The sequence below is a fragment of the Protobothrops mucrosquamatus genome, unplaced genomic scaffold, assembly GCF_001527695.2.
Source record: "Protobothrops mucrosquamatus isolate PMUCROS unplaced genomic scaffold, P.Mucros_1.0 scaffold445, whole genome shotgun sequence".
NCBI lineage: Eukaryota > Metazoa > Chordata > Lepidosauria > Squamata > Viperidae > Protobothrops > Protobothrops mucrosquamatus.
In genome coordinates, this window is record NW_015386768.1 from 215,951 (window position 1) to 226,809 (window position 10,859).

At 41.6% G+C, this 10,859-nt stretch overlaps 1 protein-coding gene across 1 annotated transcript in view; it reads right to left on the bottom strand.

The window, feature by feature from the left end:
• Positions 1 to 391: 391 nt before the first annotated feature.
• The window catches only part of LOC107287841 (vomeronasal type-2 receptor 26-like), a 12,528-nt gene continuing 2,060 nt past the window's right edge, over positions 392 to 10,859 (bottom strand). Inside the window, exons 2-6 of the mRNA XM_015816393.1 lie at positions 7,642 to 7,783; positions 7,087 to 7,249; positions 2,450 to 2,583; positions 2,157 to 2,283; positions 392 to 1,287 (exon numbers count right to left, since the gene is read on the bottom strand). Coding sequence (XP_015671879.1) covers positions 392 to 1,287; positions 2,157 to 2,283; positions 2,450 to 2,583; positions 7,087 to 7,249; positions 7,642 to 7,783 — 1,462 coding nt within the window. The remainder of the gene's footprint in view (positions 1,288 to 2,156; positions 2,284 to 2,449; positions 2,584 to 7,086; positions 7,250 to 7,641; positions 7,784 to 10,859) is intronic.

Below are 10,859 nucleotides of genomic sequence, written 5' to 3' on the forward strand. Positions count from 1 at the left end.
TGGCATAGGTAGAAATCATAGTCATTCTTCTTATTGGATGATCAATCTACACAGCTTGTGATGGGAACTGTTAGCAACATCCTACGTTATGTGGTAAAAAATTCAGCTCAGTTGCTCAAGGCAAGAATAATGGCAAATGATGAAAAAGTTAATGTAACATTACAAAGCATAAATATTAAAAGCTGAGCTTTTGAGGATCAAAGGGAGCGAGGTAAAAAGGCTAAACAAAGTTCTTTCTGGTTAAAGTATTTGTATATTTGAATAAAATTGAAAGGCTTCTTACAGTCCTTTCTGTGACATATTTAGAATGTGCTTGTTTTGTTTGGACATAGTTGGAGTGGAAACGTCTCTATTAACCTGTATAGATGTGATTATATGTCTTCTTACTTTTCTACTTAACTTTCCCCATGAGGTGACTTCTATTGTTCAGATCAGGCCTCAGAACTATAACATAGCATTTGGGGAGAAAGATACAACTCAGCAGACCAGCCGTAGAGGCCAAGATGGAGAAGATCTCCACAGCCACCATGGACTTCCCTTTGGTGCTCAGATAGGTGGGAAGAAAGGAGACCCAAACACTGCAAAAGACCAGCATACTAAAAGTAATGAACTTGGCTTCATTAAAGCTGTCGGGCAGCTTTCTGGCCAGAAAAGCCACCATAAAGCTGATGAGACTCAGGAAACCCATGTAGCCCAGAACAGCATAAAACATAGTGGTTGAACCTTCATTGCATTCCATCACAATTTCTCCTATCACAGAATGAAAGTCCAAATTACTAAATGGGGGAGAGATTGCCAACCAGGTGGCACAAACAGCTGTTTGCACAAGGGGACAAGCCAAGACTACAATCAGTTGCTTCCCGAGGAGTTTTCTTGCCCTGTTTCCTGGCTTTGTAGCCATGAAGGCCACAACCACAGTCAGAGTTTTTGCCAACACAGATGAAATAGCAATGGAGAAGATAATGCCAAAAGCGGTTTGTCGGAGGAGACAGGTTAGGTTCCTTGGCTGCCCAATGAAGAGGAAGGAGCAGAGGAAGCAGAGCAGGAGGGAGACCAGGAGGATGTAGGTGAGATTGCGGTTGTTGGCCTTGACAATTGGGGTGTTGCAGTGTTTAATGAAGGCTGCCAACACAAGGATTGTGAACAAAGAGAAGACAAGAGCTAGACAAACTAAAATGAAGCCGAGTGTATCCTCATAGGAGAGAAAGTTCACAGTCTTGGGAATGCACAGAATGTGGTTCTTGCTTGGGTGTTGGTCTTCTGGGCAGGGGATGCACTGAGCCGCATCTGGAAGAACAGGCACCAGCTGATATTAGACAAAGAACCAGGGATTCCCCTTTGAGGGGGATTGTTTTCCCAGTGAAAGAAATGAAATGTCCCATGCTCCCCATATTTTTACTTCTGCTATAGATAACAGAGAAGCATCCAATGGAACCAATCTCAGAAGATGTAACAGCTATTAACTCTTGAGAGTAATTATTTAATGTATTTAATTAATTTGTTTTATTTTATTATTACATTTTGAAAATCTCCCACATACTTTGGGCAGTGTTCAATAAAATTGACAATTCTACAACAAACTGGCTGCATCCATCTTTGTTGTTCTAGGTTGCCACACGAAAGGGAGGGGGATGGAATATCTCTGTTAGTCTAAACAATATTGTGTCCCATGGGAACCAAGGTCATTCTCTCGCTTGGAAGAAGAGGGTTGGGTGTTTTGTTAGAAAGCCCGCCAAACTGCTCTATTGGATTGTGTAGTTTATTGCATAGCACTGGGGTGGGAAATTTTACTTTGTAATAGTGTAATTCTTTGGAGGTAATTTCAGACTTGGTTTTACTTTTGACTGTGCCAATATTTTGTATCCAATAAACATGTTCTTTGAGAAAGTTTCAAGGCTCAGAGTTCTGATTTAGTCAGTTCTATTTATCGGAACCTTGACAAAAACATTAAAACATATAAAAAGTATATAAAAGTTAAAACTTCTGCTAATAACATAAAAAAGGATGCATTCAATGGACAAACTCTTAAAAGTTCTGAATAATTTCCATGTTGATTACCTCAACTGATTTGCTATCTCATATTCTTTCTCATTCCTCCCATGGCAGCCATGCCAGACCTCCTCGTTCCTGCTAGAGGGTCTCCTTGAGCAACTTGCCTGTTTGATTAGAAATGGTCCCTTCTGTGCAAAAAATGCATCCGTAGCAACAAGAAGGCTTCCCCTCTGCAACTTTCCTGGCTTGTCCTGGAAGGCAGTGCTTCACACAACGGGAGAAAGGCTTTTTCTGAAACAAGAGAGGTTAGCTTTGAGGGGAAGGCATTACAAACATTCGGCTTGGCTTCAGGATCTGCATAAAAGGAGCCCCTCTTCTTCCTTCCACCAAATTTTCATCACAACCTGGTCCTTCCTCTCCATTTTCCTGAACCCTGGAGGAAGCATTTAGTCCACACCTGGTTCGCCCATACAATGACATCAGGATCAATGCCGAAATCTTCAGCTGAAGGAGCCTCCAGATCAACCCATCCAACTTTCTGTCGAAGGATCGTCTTATTTGCAAAGATGATCCAGTTGAGGATATCAAATCCTGAAAATTTCATTCCGGTTTCTGAAAAGGAGACTTCATCCCCAGCAGTGTTGTTAAAAAGGACGTTTCTCAAGAAGGCGTGCATCTAGGATTGCAAAACAAGCAAACAAACAAACATACAAGATGTTCATGAAAGTGAAGAGAGTTGATATAAAGAGCTTTTAAATTATGTTATGTGGAATAAATGTTTTTCTGTATCCCAGAGATGAAACAGAGATGGAGATGGTCATTTTTGAAGTTGAGGAACCCAGCAATTCCCCAATGGATATTATCAGAGCTGCCATCCTTCGCGCGGAACTATGCTTTGCTAGATGCCCATCATGAACTATGGCAGGAGGGAGCTGTGGGATGAGAACTGTGGGAAGATGGGAGAAACCAAAAATGATCTTTGTGCTGTCCCGAGACATCCCAAGACCATGGATCTGGGAATGGAATGTAACACCCATCCATCTATCCAACCTTTACAGGGACAATTACCAAAATTCTGTCTTAGTTATGTGTCCCTCTTTCCATTTTTAGTACTTGTCCTTTTGGTCTTTCAGTACATCAGAGAGATCTTGGTGCAGCCATGCTTGTTTCTACTTGGATTTCTTTTTTTCAGTGATATTATGCTGGACTGGGCATTTGTGATCATATTTTTGAGAGTTTCCCATGCTGCTTGAGTTGTTTTCCCCTTTTAGATTTTCATCCATGAAGTTTTTCTTAGGCACTCTCTGAGTTTGTTAAAATCAGTTCTTTTAAAATTTAAGATACTGGCTGGATTATGTAATACTAATACTAATACTAATACTAATACTAATACTAATACTAATACTAATACTAATACTAATACTAATACTAATACTAATACTAATACTAATAATAATAATAATAATAATAATAATAATATCAGGAAGGCTTACTGACTACTGGAGAGACCAAACTGGCCTACAAGAAAGACCAAATGAAGAACAGAATAGAGGCATGGGAAGACAAAGCACTACATGGCCAGTACATAAAAAAATAGCTGGGAAAGCAGATAATAACAAGACCTGGCAATGGCTAAGAGCAGGAAAATTGAAGAAAGAGACCGAGGGTCTAATTCNAGACAAAAAAGTCTGGATAGTGGACGTGGCAGTGCCTGGAGACAGCAGAATAGACGAGAAAGAACTGGAGAAGATAACAAAATACAGAGACCTACAAATAGAAATAGAAAGACTGTGGCAAAAGCAAGCAAAAGTAGTACCAATAGTAATAGGCGCCTTAGGTGCAATTCCAAAACAACTGGAGCACCACTTGAACACCGTTGGCATTGACAAATTCGCTATTAGTCAATTGCAAAAGGCGGCCTTACTAGGAACTGCTTCCATCCTGCGACGATATCTGTAATACCATCAAACATCCACATCTGCCTATCCCAGGTCCTGGGAAAGGACTCGATAGGTAGACAAAATGCCAAATCCAGTATGAACATCTGGCTGACTGTGCGATGATCCATAATAATAATAATAATAATAATAATAATAATAATAATAATAATAATAATAATAATAATAATAATAATAATAATAATAAAGTTGGAAGGGACCCTGGAGGTCATCTTGACCAACCCCCTGCTCAGGCAGGAAACTCTGTACCATTTCAGACAAACGGCTGTCCAGTCTCTTCTTAATGCCAGTGTTGGAGTATTCACCACTTCTGGAGGCAGATTGTTCCACTGGTTAATTGTTCTAACTGTCAGGAAGTTTCTCCTTAGTTCTAGGTTGCTTCTCTCTTTGCTTAGTTTCCATCCGTTGCTTCTTGTCCTGCCTTCAGGCGCTTTGGAAAATAGCTTGACTCCCTCTTCTTTGGGGCAGCCCCTGAGATATTGGAAGGCTGCTATCATGTCCCCCCCTCGTCCTTCTCTTCATTAAACTAGACATACCCAATTCCAGCAGCCATTCCTTATATGCTTTAGCTTCCAGTCCCCTAATCATCTTTGTTGCTCTTCTCTGTACTCTTTCTATAGTCTCAACATCTTTTTTACATCATGGTGACCATGACTGTGTTGCTCATGGTTGCATTATATTGAATTCCAATATGATGTGGTCACTGTCACCCAAAGTTCTACAACTCCCTCTATCACTTCTTCTCTATTAGTAAGAATTAGCTCTAGTATAGCTTTTCCTTTAGTTCCCTCCTCTACTTTCTAAATGACAAAGTTGTCAGCTAGGTTGGTTAGAAAACTCTTCGATCTTCCACTTGCTGTAGAGTTTGTCTCCCAGTTAATATCAGGGTAGGTAAAGTTCCCTACAAACATTTATTATATTTCCTACATACATTTGTTTAGCAAAAAGTTCATCTATTTCTTCTGCTTGGTTGGGTGGCCTGTAGTATATGCCTATAGCAATGTCATTCTTTTTTCCTTTTATATTGACACATAGGTCACTAAAAAACCTAGGAAGTTTTCATCCTTGGTTTTGTGGATTTCTGTAGAACTGTAGTGATTTTTTATATATATACAACTCCACATCATCTTTTGTTAGGTTTATTTCTTTTGAATAGTTTCTATCCTTCCATCAGTACATTCCAGTCATGAGTTCCACTCCACCAGGTTTCAATAATGGCAAATACCATCATGTACTAGTATTTCAAGTTCATCATGTTTGTTCCCTAAACTTTGAGCATTCATGTATAGACATTTGAGTCTTTTATGGATCTTGGGTAAGTTTCTTATATCTCCTACTTTATATCTGGGTTTTCCATCCTTTCCGTCACTCTCTACTTCACTGTGTTTTTCCTTTTCTTCTTCTTATTTTTCTTTACTCCATGCCTCCTTATATGATTGATTATGTAGTGGTTTTTGCTTGGAATCAAGTTCTAAAGGACTTGAAGATTGCCCTCCCTCCCTCAATTTTAGTTTAAAGCCCTTCTAATGAGATGACCCTGTTGTTTTCTGAATATATTCTTTCCAGTCCTTGTGAGGTTCACTCCTTGCCATTAGCCCTTCATGTGGGGAATGCAGAAGCTGAAGTTCTCTTGACAACACCAGTTTTCAAGCCAGTGGTTAGTTTCTAAAATCCTTTGCTCCCTCATTGGATGTTGGCATTTTGTTGGAAGTATAGATGAAAACACCACTTGAGCTCCTAATTCTTTAACTTTCTTCAATAATTCTTTAACTTTCTTCCCACAAATAAATCAGAATATTTTATGGCTGTTCCACCTTTGGTGAGATATTTCCAAATGGAAAGATGACTTTGAAATGGAGCAAGCTCTTAATTAATTTCAATATTTATGGGGTAGCATTACACAATGTACAACATGCGGAGGTATGGAGGATATATGTGAGCTTCAAGACAATCCAAAAAGTTATAATGGAAGAATAACAGAGTTGGGAGGGATCTTGGAGATCTTCTGGTCCAACCCCCTGCTCAAGATATATATCAATATGTATCAAGATATGTAAGAGTCTAGATCTGTATTACAATCCAAATTTATAAACTGCTTGGAAAAATGATGGAGAATCTGGCCAAGTTAAAGATTGCATGATTAACTTGCTATACATTGTTGATTGAACTATCAAAATAGAGCAATGGAAATTCAATGGAAAGCTCAGTGAGGTCTCCAGAAACTGGCAAAATTAGGGGAAAATAGTGTAAGACTCTTTTTTTTCCACTTCCAGCTATGATTACTAAAATAGAAATGGAATTAAAAATCAAGATTTATGTAAGATTTAAATATTAATCAAGGAAAAGACAAGATGGTGGAGATAACAGGCAAAAGTGTATGAACCTTCAAAGTGTGTAAAGATATTTCCTTCACCAGAAGTGAAGATCTGAAGAGTTACCTGCCAAGGCTTTACAGAGAGATGAAGGTGTGGCTTCTTTCTGCCCTTCTTCATTGCCTGTTTTGATTCCAAAGTATACGCAGCATGTAATGCATATGCCACAGAATAGGCAGCATTGTAGATGCTGTAACTAAACCCGGTCATCTTTCCATCAAAGACAGAGGCCGGGAGGGTGTCCAGGTTCTCCTCCCCAGTGCAAACCTTTCGGCCATCAGGTGCGGCCAGACCTGCCTTCAAAAGCTCACAGTCAAATACAATTTCCCACCATTCGGGAAGAAAGACATCTCCATTAGGTTCATGTGGATTCAGAGCCCAGAGATAATTCTTGAACCCCGGCACTGGGTTTGTGTGGATCGTGAATGACAAAGCACCATGGAGGGATTTTAATTTCACCCAGTCGTAGTGATAGCCAATCGCTGAAAACTCCCATTGGGTGGTCAGGATCCAGACCTTCCCAGAAATAGCGTGATTCTCTTCTTCATAAATGTAGAGGGATACTATAAGGCTTTGCAGAGAATTTGAATCCCCCGAGATCATCACAACCTGAGCATCACTGTTCAAAATTGTCCAAAGCACATCTACTAGATTTCCTGGCACTGCATTGAAAATTGAGATTTGGGGCAAGATTTGTTTTACAAATTGTATGCAAATGTCATTGTGGGCAAGGGTGGTGTTAAAAATCTGGATGAAGTGGTCACTGCTCTCTGATTTCTGAACAATAACCCCAATCCAGTTCCATTGGAAATAGAGAAGGAGCTGGACAATGGCTGCATTCTGGAGGTGATACTGGGGATCAATCTGGTAGAAGGTGGGGAACCGGCTCTTATCCCTCAAAACAGGGTCACAGAAGCGGTAACCTAGCTGAAGGGAGGGTGGAGACAGAGGAAAAGGAAGTAATTAAGCAAGAAAATGGTACCTGTATTTCTTGTTAATTAGCAGGGTATCCTATTCTAGACCCTCGTCCTCACAACCTTGCACCTTCTTGAGATGTTTTCTACAGGACACAGAATTGGCTCTGGGAGTTGTTGGCAATAACCACACAAGGCAGAGCTTACATAATTACATCTCCATTCCCCCCTTTATCAGGTTGAGTATCCACATACCTGAGAAATCTTGAAATTGCCAAAGGTGGTTGCCATCTGGTATGAGGTTCTGGAGTTGAGACCCCCAAGGACAGAAAGAAGATTGTCCTGTGTGTAACACTTATAGTTAGGGAACAATTTTCCCCGACTGGAGAGCAGAGACAGGCTGACATCTTGAGTCATGCTTGCATACTCGTTCTCTTTGTAAATGCGGAAGCCCAGGGTGATGTTGGGGAGAAGCCGGGGGTCTTTGTTGATCTCCTGGATGGCAAATGCCAAGGCCAGGATGTGTTGGTAGTTCTTGTGAACAGGTCTTTGTTGCAAGTGTTAGAGGACAAAAATTAGTCAGGAGCTGGACGGTGATGTTTATTCTGCTATTTCATTACCAACATTCTAAGAGTTGATCATAAAGCAGATCAATACAAATTAGTGGATTCGTTTTACTACTGTCAGAACACAGGGTTGCTGTCAATCAGTTGATTCTGTTATTATTGTCAACAGTGTGTTACAAAGCCTCCTCTCCCTCTCTCTGCAGGACATTTCTGTGAGTTGATATGAAAATTATAATTTACAATATGAGCTCAGTTCAAGTCATTATTGATTTTTCCAAAATGAACTTTTCAATACAGTTAAGGAAATGTGGCTTATTATCTTAATAAAACTCTATACTTTATTATATCCAGTAATTGGAATCTTCACAGGCTGACAACTTCTGCTTTACATTCTCAAGCACTTTTTTCCAATCAGGCACCCTTCACCTATTATGTCATCATAGTCCATTTTGATCTAGGTGGTTTTATAAATCCAATAAATGCAATGATATTGAATTAAATTAAATGTCTGACCAATTTGATTTTTGCTGGCTAGCAACGATTAAGCTGATATATCTGGATGGCCTCCAGTTATAAAGAGCTCTTTTAATGTCTCAGAATGTGGAACTCTTTCTGTTGGGGATTCTCAAAGAAACTCGCTCCACTGACCTAGAAATGCCCAGGATTAACAGGAGATTGGTGGTGGGAAGCCAGACTTGGTGGGACAAAAGAAAGAACTTATCTATGTGGAAAATAATGCAAGCATGAAGGATGGTGTTATAAATCATCAGAATAATGAGTTGGGAAGATGAATTTAGTCCAGCAATAAGATAGAGGACCCTTGGATTATTTCTCCCCAAGTTCAACCCAAACTGGTTTCTCTGCAATGTGTTCCTTGCCTTCAGGAACATGGAGAAAAGATTGACTCCCTATTCAATGTGACAAGCTGTTCTTCAGCTCTGAAGAGTCAGAGGGCTTGAGAAGGGGATTGGAGAGAGACTGAATCATTAAGGAGAATCAATGTGTCCTATTTAGAAAGGCTCTACATCAACAGAGGCTGGATAGGATTTACTATCTACCCCATCTTAAAGTCTTCCCCTTCCATGTTGCCCTGAGAAAAAAAGACATTCAAGGAAACACTTACAGAGAATAGGAATCCCAATCACCAGGAGGCTCGTGTGGGAGTGGTACAACTACAGAAATGGAGAGAGGCAGGTTTCCACCGATAATGAGTTCTCCAGGTCTGTAGTAGTCTTTTTGCTCTTGGAAAGGTCTCCTCCATAAGCAGTTTGGCCTCAGGACCATCTGGACGCCTGCAGGCAAGGCCCATAGCAACATTAAAAGCCAACACATTGTCCGCAGAAAGAAAGCAGAAGATCAAAGTGGCAAGACAGTGCAAAGCATCCCCCCTCCCAACAGAATGGCAGGCCCCAAAGAATGTTTACAAAAGCATGTACACTATAGGAAGGGAAGAAACACTTTTCTTTGGGGATCTGACACCTTCTTCCTAGAGAAACTGAATGGAGGATGATGTAAGGACTGTGATGCTCTGATGACTTCAGAGGGCTCAAGTGGGGTTTGAAGTCTTCAAGATAAGCGTTCGTCTCAGCTCCAGCTCTAAAGTGACCCAGCCATATTATCCAGAGCCTGCTAAGTAAACATGTTTTGACCAGACACAAACCTCTTTGTGCTTAGGGAGGTTTAATCTCTGGAAATCCACTGAGTTGAAGTAAGAATTACTAGTGTTTTGCGAATCCCAGGAGAGAGAAATGTTCACATCATCCCCATAATTCTGGAGTCCTTGGCATTTTGGCAAGAGGAAAACCTATCTCTCAAACCACATTGTGACTCCGTCTGTGAATTGGGCAACTGTGTTTGGAGAGGGATGCAGCTTTAGAATTGGAAGAGAATTTGGGGGTCACCTAGTCCAATCCCCTTAATTTAGGATACACAAGGGGCAAATTCTTTTAAACATTGAAATCTGTTTGGGATTAACTGTTTTTGCTTTCACCTCCGAACTCTTTCCAGATTCAAAACTCCCTGGGACTTCCTGGAACAACTCACCATGGCCTTTATTCTGGTGATGTTTCCTTAACTGGCTAATGTTGATGTGTTTCAGCTATGAAGTACCTAGATGATTTTGAATAATCATATCATTTCTTTTCTTCTTTTCTTTATATATATATTCCATCAGGAGGAGGAGGGAACTACCACCCCCCCAACTCGACAGGAGACGATGATCCACCCACTGCATGGACTCTGGACTCCAGCGCGGACGTGCTGGGGAGGGGAGCGGAGCGGAGCAGGTTGAACGATCTGCAGGATGGTAGGCAGACGGAGGACACCAACCGAGGGAGAAAGGGGAGGCTTGCGATTACAGCCCCAGACCCCGGATCTCGGACTCCAGCACGAATGCATTGGGGAAGGGAATGGAACAAGCTGAACGGTCTACGTGGTGGTGGACAGACGGAGGACACCAGCCGGGGGGGGAAGGGGGAGGATTGCGATCGCAGCCCCCTACCCCCGCATTTACAACGATAACCGTGTCGGACTTGAAACACGGGGGGGGGATGAGAGGGGAGAAAGTCGCACCATTGGGAGGGAGACGGGGAGGAGTGGGGGGGGGGTGCTGAGAGGCAGATTGCTGACTGGGAAGGAGAAAGGGAAAAGACTGCAACCCCCGTGCATCGCGTTTGCAATGGTAATTACATCCGAACAAAAAAGGGGGGAGATAAGAAAATAGGAGTCTGTACCATCAAAAAGGAGACAGAGAGGGGGGGAGACGTTAGAAAGCGAGTTGGTGCGACGTGTACTCGACTATGGACAAAGAAGTGTGGGGCGACATTGGAAAGGACCCAAGGGGAAGGGTGTGAAGGTGATATGGAAAGGAAAACGGAAGACGGATCTGACCGCGCGAAAGGAGATCCTCTATTGACATCTAGCTCTAAAAAAGAAAAAATTCCCTGATGTTAGCTGTGCGGATGAGGGACGTGGGAGGGAGGAAGCTGTTACCAAGGAACCGGCGTCAGGAACGTGCTTAGTCATGGCCGGCCCAATAACGAGGTCAAGGAGCCGTGC